This window comes from Scatophagus argus, chromosome 3 (assembly GCF_020382885.2).
Source record: "Scatophagus argus isolate fScaArg1 chromosome 3, fScaArg1.pri, whole genome shotgun sequence".
NCBI classification, from domain to species: domain Eukaryota; kingdom Metazoa; phylum Chordata; class Actinopteri; family Scatophagidae; genus Scatophagus; species Scatophagus argus.
In genome coordinates, this window is record NC_058495.1 from 16,750,715 (window position 1) to 16,762,722 (window position 12,008).

The 12,008-nt window shown below is 38.9% G+C and overlaps 1 protein-coding gene across 3 annotated transcripts in view; it reads right to left on the reverse strand.

Annotated features, from left to right (window-relative positions):
• Nucleotides 1-661: 661 nt before the first annotated feature.
• cpne5b (copine Vb) overlaps nt 662-12,008 on the reverse strand; it is a 108,376-nt gene continuing 97,029 nt past the window's right edge. For 2 of the 3 annotated variants that reach the window (XM_046384235.1, XM_046384237.1), the window contains 2 exons: nt 6,187-6,244; nt 4,645-5,529 (listed from right to left, as the gene is read on the reverse strand). In XM_046384235.1, the coding sequence (XP_046240191.1) occupies nt 5,261-5,529; nt 6,187-6,244 (327 nt within the window). In that variant the 3' untranslated portion in view covers nt 4,645-5,260. Of the gene's footprint in view, nt 4,342-4,644; nt 5,530-6,186; nt 6,245-12,008 lie in introns of those variants that run through there. The other variant, XM_046384236.1, reaches the window with a different exon arrangement.

The window sequence follows — 12,008 nt, forward strand, 5'->3', positions numbered from 1 at the left end:
CCTATTGGGACTTAAAAGAACAAAGTCACTTCTGCACTTCTGGTGTCTCATTAGCCTTTGTTCTGAAGGAGATGTTAGAATCAGCAACAGTTTTTTATTAAAGGTAAACCACTTGGTGTAACCAGGAAAGAAATTTAAGAACTAGACAAAGTTTGTGCATTAAAAAAATCTAGTTTCCTTCTGAAGTAAGAAGCCTAATGTTTCTATTCTCATTTGGAAGGAAGCAAAAGTAAATAAATTATCAATGGAAACAGATGATCACTTTAGTGGCTGTGAATTTAAAGGTGATTTCTAAAAATGCAAACAATATCCTGGTTGTTCCCCTCAATGGAAAAATCCTATATTAACATTTTTATTAACACATTTATTGACATGACCCAACTTTTTGTATGTTTCCTTTTTTTGGGGGGGGGGGATTTTTTTGTTGACTAGAGACTTAATTCAAGCTTCGAAAAAGGCATAAGAGACCTCTGATGTCTTTTTAAAATGTCACAGCTCTCTACCATGTGGTTCTGTGGAAATTCAGCTATATTGATGATAAAAATATGAAATATGGAACTGACAACATGCCTGTCACATTGTTCCAAACAGGATGTTGTGTTCTGACAAGAACATTCAGTGTACAGATTCTTCTTTTTTTCTAAAAATGTTGTGAAAGTGATAACTAACGTGAGGTTCCCTCGCACAGTTGGCAGCCCTTTGCCACTCATCAGCAACCAGCAGCTTGACAAAATTTTGAACATTAACTGAATCATTGTGTCTTCTGAGTAACAAATTAAAACACTGATCACTGAGATCAAAGCATGACACTCAAAGAACATTTATAAAAGTAGTCATTTTTTAATAATTTTCAGTTAAGGCAATCCAATACAAAGCATTTCACAACCCATCTATGACCATAATCATATACAATAAAAACTCATTCAAAGGAAAGTAGGGAGCCATGCAAAAAAAAAAATATAAACAACAAAGAGAAATTGTGGAATTTGACAAAAAAAAAAAACAAAACAAAACAAAAATAAAACAAAAATAAAAAAGTCTTAACTGTAACATGCTAATTAGCTACAGTTTTACCCACTGGTGAGACATAAATGTTTGGAGAACCAGGCACAAGAGAGAAGAAATAGTAAACAGTCCACAGAGCTTACTGCCATGTTTGGCACAGACATGCATGTAATCTGGTTGGGCTGGTTCCTATTTTACAGATGGTGCAGGTTAAACACTCAATGTACCCCAAGAAAACATGCAGTCGATCCATCATACCAATAAAATCAGGGCTGTAAGAGGAGACTGATGGCTTGTCATACAAACTCCAAAAATAAAAAATAAATAAATAAATAGCTTCAAAACCGTAGTATTTCCAAAAACATATCAAACAATAAGCACTCTTCTCCTAGGATGAAGTGCAGTTGAGATCTACATGCAAACCAGCTATTACATAACTCTTATCATTTCATTGCTAATGGTTTCCTCTCTTACAAAACACAAAGATTTTCAAACAAATTGTTGTTCACCATTTTAACTACTATTAACTCGTTTTCTCTCTTCCAGCTAAGAGCCACAATTATATACCCAAACAGCTTTCCAATACAGGACTAAATGAGATGGAGTGGCTGTATTTCACATTATTAAGGCCTTTAATTTGCTACATTAGACATTTCAATTGAACCTTTTCGGCATGGATTAATTCAGCTTCTGCACTGCTTTGTTAGTTTAAATGGAGAGGACAACTTTTACAGTCTATTATACTCACTGTAGCATTGTTTATGTGTTTCATTATTCTCTACTGCAGTGAGGTGTGAAGGTCATGGTATAGTAAAACCAAGTGAAACTGCAATAATTATAGTATGAGAAGAACAATGACTATAGTGATGGTGACAAGGACAGAAAAGTAACATTCAGAAGCACTACATGTTTATGATACAGCCATACCAATCAGCTCTGTGAGGCTCCACAATGATTTACTTTGAGCTGAACATGCCACAATCCCCACAGTCATTAGGACACAGCCTCTGTGGAAAATGATGTCTGAACTAAAGAAATTCAGTAAACTAACTTAAAGTAAAGTTAAAGTAAATGGAGGATCTGCATCCCACTGAAATCTGTTTTATGCACAATGTGCCTGGATGTCTTGTGTGTCCTGTTCCTTTCAGTACAAAGTCTAAAGTCAAAAGGCTAATTATGTAGCGAGTGTACTCTGTCATTATAAAGAGAAACAAAACAAAACATGATGAAAACATCACAATTATTAACGTTGTTCCTGCACTTTGAGCATTAACTCTCCTCTCCTCTCCGTGTGGCTGTTTTACTCCTACTTATGTACCCCGTGTGCTTCCTGATCGAAACATCCCTACATGGATCATGCATTTGTAAGACGACACATCATAAGTCTGTCAGGGATCATTGTTGCATCACTGTGCAAAATTGCATCTCGCATTATGAGCTTACTGATGCGGTAAAATTAGATTTGCTATGTAGAAGCCAGTTTGTTTTTGTTTGATTCTTCACACTAAACTGATGTCGCACATGGTAGGAGGGACCAAAATTAGCACGAAAGGATCCCTCTTTACCCTGTGGAAGCATATTCAGATTGTTAATGTGTTTGAAAGATTTACTTATGTACTGAATTAACATAAATTCTAAAACTATGGAGACTACTTGTGTCTTCCCCTAGAGACTTGTAATACACTGCAATGAGGACTGGGCTGTATAAAATGTAAATCTCAAGGGATAAACACTGTGGCTGCAATCCTACTGACTCACAGTCTGTGACGGTGGAGGTTATGTAGCTGCTGGAGGCTTACGGATTTGTACTGACATGGTCGGTGCTCTGCAGAGCTGGTGTGTTTGGATAATATAAATTAACAAGTGGCCCTGCAGAGGAGCGTTACCTTACCCCCATGTTTTCTCTGTGACAGTGAGTAATATTTTCATGAAGTATGCATTCATTTTATTAACATATTACTGTATGTACCAACTTAAATGGGGAAGGTATGAAAAGTGGCAATTAATCAATTTACCACAAAGTAATTTGGGGCATTGCTTTGCCAGGTTGGTACTCCAGCTACTTCTGACATGTTTTTGTTTTCTGTTGTGTCCTTTGTGTCTTTGTCCTGTTTCATAGTCTGTCTTGTATATAATGTATTTGTGGATTATAAAAATGAAAAGAAACAGATGTTATCATACAATGGTTAATATGCTCCTTATGCAACATCATCCTTTGTGAAGGGAATTTATCCTTTCTGCAGGACAGGAAGCCTGGGTCATTGTGTAGACTTGGGGCTGCACTACAAAGACACTTGACTTGCACTTATAAGCTGCATACAGATCAGAAACAATGAATGGCAGCACTCCAAATGACTAAATATGACTTACCTTGTATAAATATCATAATCATGTTCTTGGTATAGAGACAGGTTCTCTTGTGCTTTTCATACACAATCACTTAAAAATAACTGACAGGTTTCTGACAGATCTATCATATGCCCATGCCACTCTGAATAACATTCAAGAAATTCATTCAACATGCTCATAAACATTTAGATAATAAAGAAGAGAAGATATTACACCTTGTGGTATGAAAGTCCTGATTAATGTTCAATGTAATAAACTGTGATCCTCCATCATAACTTAATACATCAGCAGATAGAGATAATCCCCAAATATAAAAACTGATTCCAGAAGGGAAAAGGTATCTAAAAAATACCACTGTAATAGGCCACACCAATGACTGACGAGCAAGGCTTAGGTCAAAGTTGACGTGTCCTGATACACTTAGAGAAACAACCACAGACAGGCACAAGTTTTAACCACAACATGACCTTTTTAAACCAACCTGCTGTCAAATCAGACGTGAAACAGTCACTGCCCAAGTGTCGATTTTAAAAGGCTTTCACCAACGAGTCCTGGAAAGTTTGCAGCCTCTCTTTAAGAGAAACTGGCCAGATAAATAAATCACAGAAAACCAAAAATAAAAACCAAACAAATGCTGCTCCAATTGTCACTTAGAGGATACAGCACAAAATTTAACACCCATTTTCTGGTGCATCAGCTTCTGTTTGCACCAGAAAGGACGCAGAGAGTTCCTACTGGACTCTGACTGGACTGCTTCATGCTGTTAGTCCTCAGTGAAAAGCCAGGAGGAGGGCTTCAGATCTGAGTGTGATGGTGCGTGTGTCCAGGAGGTGTGTAGGGAGGTGGCGCCGGGTTGGGTTTGATCCCCCGGCTCTTCATATAAGAGATGAACTGGTCAGGGATCTCTGCCAGCACGTCTTTAGCAAGCCGAGCCATGCTTAACACATGGTTGCCTGTTCGGTCCATGTAATCTCTGAAGGGAACAAACTGAAGAAGAAGAGAGGAAAGCGTAACATCAGTATATCTTAATCCTCATGTGGATAAAAAATGTTGTGATTGGATAAAATAATCCATTATGTTAACCTCTTTCATTTTCATAGAAAGTTGCTTGACAACATATGGTTTCTTCTGTCTAGGATAAAACCATCAGGGTTTCTGTTGTAGTGATCCATGAAAAGCTTTAAATACTTTCTGACAATGTACACAAGTGGGGTTTTTGTGAGCAGGGTGGTATACTGAAAGAAGAAATCCAGAGGGCTCATGTTTAAGCCTCCATGTTAGTAAACATTTGCCAGATCCTGCAAGCTTTAGGATGCTGATCTGTCACTAATCCTGTGCTCTGCCTTCCCTCGGGAGTGAGAGATAATAAATCAGCCTAAGTGAAAAGGTTTTTCTCACAGGATTTGACATAAACAAACAAACAAACAAAAAACTTTGGATTTTTTTCCATCTTTTTCATTATTTGTCATTGTACCTCAAGGTTTCCTGCAGCGAATTGTTTAGCAGAGGTGGTAAGAAACCGAAACCCTGCATGTCTCACCCAACCCTCCATCCATTATCTATCGCCATTTGTCCTCTGTGGGGTTGGGGGCTGCAGCCAAGCCAAGCTGACACTGAGCAAACGGTGCGGTGCACCCTGGGCAGGTCGCCTGTTAGCTCATCAAAGGGCTTGACCCATCGCATTATATTGCATTTGGCATCGTCACCTCCGCTATAAACCCTGCACATCATTGTTTGCCCAGTATTCAGTCACTTAATTCCTGACTTTTGATACTACGCAAACAGACAAATGATCAGTTGTACACCTGGATACTTCTGACACAAAGTTTCCCAGTGACATACAGTAACAAACTTTTTAGCACGGGAATTCACAGGAACTACACAGATGTCCTAATCTGTTGGCTTGTCAGTGCCAACAGATGGTCTTTTGTCCGAAGAGACATTTGAATGTCCCAGCACAAATGCGTGTGAACATACAATGCAAATGTAAAAATATGACACAAAAATTATTGGGAACACAGTACTTATAAATAATGATCGGAATCTCATTGCCATAGACTGTGTCAGGGAAAGATTCTTTCAGGCTGTGAAGTGCAGTCACCTGAACAATATCTCTCTCTGCCAGTTTGCCCCGAGATGAGATCCTGATATCATCGCCATCCAGCTCCACCATTGCTGGAAGACACAAGTTCACATGCACACACACACACACACACACACACGCGCGTGTATATATGCACACACACACAGTACGAGAACCAAGTGAAGACAGCTGACTTTATGGCAGCACAAGGTTGATGCACTGCTCCTGTAAATTTAGTTATGATACATGATAATAATACAATATAGTTTTGTTTAGGCATCAGTAAAGGAGAGAGGATGTTGAGCTGTGTAGCTGTAATCTGTCTTTATTCCATGTCTAATCAACTAATAATTCCTTTATTGTAGCTTCTATGCAATTTAGAATCATCTCTACCAAACACTGCAAGCCTAGCAATTAACCTCAGCCATTTCTTCTACAATTATGCTTGCATCCACCTACGCATTCCTTTCTCAACTGACTCAAATGAGTTTACTCAGTAATTTTCTCTTGGGTATTTCTCTTAATTACTGCCGGAGAGCATTGGCTGTAACAGTAATAGGTTGTGAATTGTGTGAATTAAAATGTCAATTATTGGCTCATGTTTTAATATGTTTAACTGACTTGATGCTGCTGAAGTTTTACAAGATGTTTTCTTTTCTGTTACCTCTTGTGTGTCCCTGCACTATGACATTATCAGATTATTTAATAATTACATTCATGCAGCGGTTAAAAAATGAAAATCGCTGTACCGTCAAACTCTGCCTGACCCACTCCAACTATGATGATGGACATAGGAAGCTTGGCACCCTGCAGAGAGATAGAACAAGAGCAAGTGAAAAGACTTTTTCTTCTTGAGCAGCAATTTACATATGTCCACATTTCTTTTATTTAAAGAGAGAAGAGAAGCTTGTCCACATCACCACTGACCTGCGGCACTCGTTACTGTATTATCAGACATTTCAGCAGTTACGTGCTCACCCATGCAGGGTACAAGCACACTAATGTTCTGTCTCACACTTTAACTAGCTGAATGACCTTTAATAAGACAAAGCTTCCAGAGAGAAAAAGTGAGTGATTTCCAAACGGGAAGTCAGGGGAAACTAGATGTTTCAACAGAAACTTGTTTTTGTCTCTGCTTTCCTTATCCTAGATATTTTCTGTCTCCGAATCCAATTTTCAGCCATATGAATGCTCCCCGGCTCTTATCTTGTAATGGCAATTTGTGTTTACCCACTGAATGCTGGTTATCAGGCTGGGCAGAGGAGATTAAACTTCCTGACAACACTCACGGCGTCCCCAGAGATGCTGGGCCAACAGGTCAGTAGTATCAGTGCAAAAGCTGTTTTCACAGCTAAAAATGCAGCCAAATCTATCCCAGGAATTCCCCGCTTGGATTGACAAAATGTTGACCTGCAAAAAGAACCGTATTTTGACAACATTCAGGTAGATGAATAAAGTGATGAATCTGTTGGCAGATGCCTTGATAAGGTCTCACATGGCAGGTGTGGTATGGAGGCATTTGTGAACTGGGAGAGGAAGGTGAGGGAGGAGGAGCCAACTTCAGTCAGTACAGCGACCCTCCTCATTCACCCACCCAGCCACTCCCTAGTCACACCTCAGGTCAGAGAACAGTGTTGTTAGTTTCTCTACTGTGCAGGTGTACTGTCTCTTTAAAAACAAAAAAGGCAAAATCATTCAAACAACAAAAGATGCCAACATTTATGAAACACGTAGGACTGAGAAATAATTTTGATATTATAGTATGTTGGGTTTTTTTTTGATGGAAATGCATTGTGATGACATGCCCCTACCATTCTAGCAGTATGTTGACGATTGTGTTAGCATGGTAACATTTGCTAATTATCATTAAACAAAAAAAAAGTCAAGACTGGTGGGAGTTAATTATTTTTTTTACAGGTTTTGTGCTCATACTGAAATATTGACCTGATGATGAGATAAATAAACCTGTATTTGTTGAGATATTTTACACAAATGTGGTGCTAGAAGCTAGAAAAAACATTGTCACACATGAAATCTATACAAAATTTGGTACCAGTCTATCAAGTAGACATTGAGATATGTAATGGGATAAGTGACAAGTTTGAGTTTCTAGTTGCGCTACATGAAAAGACAGTGGATCACCAAAGTCAGCAGAGTCATCCTAGGGGCACCATGAATTTCATGGGAATCCATCCAATAGTTGTTGAGCTATTGTAGTCTGGACAAAAGTGCTGGACCCAGTGCTAGCGTGGCTAAAGACTTAACTTCACATATATGAAAACTTGGTTTAACAATTAATTGCACTGAACATAATTCTTTTGCTTTTTCTTCTTCTTCTTCTTCTTTTATTTACATGCACAATAATTTGCATGTTTGTCATACTGAGATATATCAGAAATCAAGATCTTGATGTTGATTTCAGCCCAACCAGCCATCATAACAGTCAGCAGCTCCTTTGGTGCTCTTTAAAAAAGTTTGTATGTGATTTGTAATAAATGCAAGTAAAGTGATTTTATGTCCACTCTGCTTGACCAACAGTGCCTGCATTGCACTCTGACAGGCCATGCTTATGTCTGTTGTTCTAATTTCAGGATAGATGGCAACCCACAATAAATGCTAAATGCAACAACTTTTCTGCAGTAACATTTAAACAAAACACTTACAACAAGTGGAGTTTTATCTCCGGCACAGGACAAATGCACTGGCAAATCAGGCAAACTCTTTTTTTGCCACGGAGATGGAGAGCACTTTCTGTCGACACCGCCTCAGCTGCAGCACATCAACACGATTATCAGTGTTCAACACAACTCCTGTCAGTGCCTGTCCTCCCACGCACATGTACACACAAATACTCACGCTTACAGACATGCGTGTGCGCTTTGCCAGAGATATACACACACACCAGAATATTAAATGCCACCAAAAATAACTTGGCAATCCACCATGCCCCACTTTTGCCATCCTCCTGTCACCCTGACTGGCAACCGAGATCCGGTATAATGGATGTAACAGCAAGACAAAGCATCAATCAACATTCATTACTCCAACAACTCACTCTGGATGTGCTGTTTAAATTCATATGTCATGCATATGGATGCTTTGATAGATGTGTGTGTGTGTGTGTATGTTCATGCATACAAAAATGGCTTTAGGTTATGTTTGAAGAGGTGATGGTCCTATCAGCACTTGGCTCAAGTGAGTCACTAGACCATCTCGCATTGGCTGTCTCAGGACATTAAACCAGCTACCACTGAATGCTGATATTAACTGGCATTAAGCAAACCCAATTGTTAGAACAGAGCATCAGGAATAATCAGCAGTTATGACGCACTACATCCAAAGTGAGCTGTGTTGAAAGTGACATAAAGCCCTTAATGTAAATAAAAGCTTTTAATGTTTGTTTTTAATGTAGTGCACACTTCTACCAAGAGAGAACAGTTGTTTTGATTTATTATATATAAATTAACTCCCATAAATCTGAAACTAGAGTCTCTGCCAAATTAACATAATGTAAAGGGACAACTTCAAAATACACATATTTTTTTATTTCAAAGACCCACTTTTCACACACTTTTCCTGCTATATAACCAAAAACAAACAAACAAAATAATCTTGCCGGCTGTGACCATCTTTGTTAAAAAAATAATTTCCAATTAAGGTACTGCATTTAGTCACATATGTACATAAGGTCTTGCATTAATGAAGCCTAATCCTGTTCATGTTGGCAAATGCTGGACAATAATGTAACAGCAGTGATGGTACAACTGAGAGCAATGTCATGTACTTTAATGGACATGGGGCTTCAACTGTTGCTCCAGACTGCGGCTGCTGTATAACTCCTTTATTATTAATCTACGTAAATGTACATAGTAATTCATTATGCAAGAGTGAAAGTATAAAAAATAAATTTAAGAGTGTGTTCATCTGCTCCAGTGTCTCCTACAATCTCTACGATGTCCTAATGTGCTGTTACCTTCAGCTTTAGCCAAGTATTAGCCTATGTAACACCAGTGCATACCAGTGACTAAGTACATTAGTCTGTGGAATTAGTGGTTATGTTTAAAACTATTAGCATGTCTTTTTTTGTTTGTTTGTTTTTCCACTGTGCGGAAACTGATCCCGGATGCTGTCGGAGTTCAAACTAAAAAATGGCATAAAATGATTTGATCATATTCATCCAGATTTTCCAAATGTTATGGATCAAATTCTGATAGTGAAACAATTTGTTTGGGCAGGTTGTGGCACTCACAGAAATTCATTCACCATTTTTCAGCCGTTCTTTTTCACGATTGTGTACATTGAAGTGACTGACTGACGTTGTAACTACAAGGCTTGACGATGTAAGGCTAATCCTCTTGAGTACTTGCTCAGTCAGCTCAACCTGATTCAGAGCTGCTCGACTCATGATGACAGCAGTGTTGCCAACTCTCATGCTAGCCAAAGAAAGTAGCCAGCACTAGCTCCAGAAGTCGCTAAAGTTGCCAGATTGCATCATATGCCTGTCAGTAACGGCAAGGGTGAGATCACTTAAAACCATATAAAGGTAGGTGGAGAAATCTTTAGCCAAATAACCACAAAAATTCACTGCAAGGACATCATAGCCTGTAGTTAAAGTAAAAAACTTCTAAAAACCCACAAGGGGAGAGAGACACATGCACAAACACACACACACACACACACACATCACTATTTGATGAAAGTAAATAATCTGCTCCAACTCTGACATGTGCAGCACAGAGAAAACAAGCAATTTTCCATCTGCTGCACTCCCTTGCAGTAGAGTTCCACTTTTTACATTCTATCAACATCATGTTATTATCTAACATTTAGAAAATTGATTGAGTGACTGATATTTCACGCAGCCCCATCAGACCTTGAGCTCAGGCTGGGAGAGCAAATATTGAGTTGACACGAGTGTCAAAGCAACTCAGGGCAGTTAGAGTGAGGAGGTACTGACTTGAAACAAGCACCACAGTGGTTGCTTTTCTCACAGAGCAAGGTTAATGCAATAATTAGCTTTCCACAAATAGAGTTGATGTAAGAGTTGCACATTAGTGTGTGACACATGGTCTCATATTGTGTTCACAATTTGCACTGGTTTAGTAGTAGGAAGGACAAGTTGATGAGGACTTGTCACTCCCAAATCATTAAAAAGAGCTGTTTGTTTCAAATGACTGAGTCATGACTCACACATCACTATTTGGGTTGGTCATTCGTTCCAGTCATGTGATCGTAATATCTCAGGAACACCTTGAGGGGATTTTGTCAAATTAAGCACAAACTTCCACACTGATTAGAATTAGGTGTTCAAACATGAAAGGTCACTGTGACCTCACAAAACATGCCTTTTAGCCACAGAGCGACAGTTCATCCACTAATTATGACAATATTTCAAACAAATGTCCAATAGGATAAAATGATCAAGTGATGATTTTAGATCCAAAAGGTCAAAGGCCAACTTCACTGTGACATCACAATGTTTTCTGGCCATTATTCAGCACCATAAGTTATGAACTGAAGAGACTGGGATCATATTTCATGTTTGTTCAGACTTGGCTGGTTGTTTAGATCCTCTGTGCTGCAGGTATGAAGATACGCGTGAAGCCTCAGCATTGTAGAATTTGGATCTTCTTCATATTCTATCTGAATCAGTTTTATAGGCCAAGAATGTAAACACGAAGAACAAGGAATTTGACTGAATTTGGTGATTGTACCATTTGACAAAGCTCTCTATCATTAATCTCAAAATAACTAAACTAAATAAATAAGTAATAGCTTTTACTGGTTCTCATTTCAAGATTCAGCTAGAAACAGTCACTAATCTGTTCAGAAATAACACCGAATTTTTAACTGTGAGTCTGCTGCCAGCGTTGCAGTCAAATGCAGATGTGCTTGAGGTAAGCGTAACGGCAGTAACTGAGGGGGCAGGGTTCAGCAAGCTATTGTATGATACACTTTATTACCTTGAGGAAAGTGGACATACAGAATCATGTCAGAGTCATGACATAAGAACTTATACCAATACAATTAGGAATAATTTTTGAGCGCATAGTGAATATAGAGCAACGTAATGTGTAGCCTGTTTTAGTCAAGGAGAGGGCTGTACTTGTTGTTGTTCTGTGTATATATGGAGATGTTTTTTTCTTGGTTTCACACCACCACTATCAGTTTCACAAGATAGTCCAGAGGTAAAATGCTTGTGAAGTCATGTGTCCCTGCACTGATACAGAGATGGAGCACAAAGCCCTGACGGATAACAAATAGAAGATGAGAAGAAAAAAAAATCAAAGGTGGCAGATGATTTTCTTATAGACCGAATGTGGTGACAGACATATGGAGGGAGCAGATGAAGACAAAGAGATTTTGATCTTTGAGAGGGGAAAGAGATTGAGAGAGACAGCAAAAGTCTTTGTGTTTGTGAACGATGGAGTCGGAGAGAAAATGAATGAGGCAGCAGAGGGACCCAAGTGGTGAGCGAAGGAGGGGGATGCTGAGTGATTGACAGGTGGACTTCTGTAGTGTAGCAGATTCTGTTGTGACTGATAAACTCCCTTTGTTCCATCACATGGGT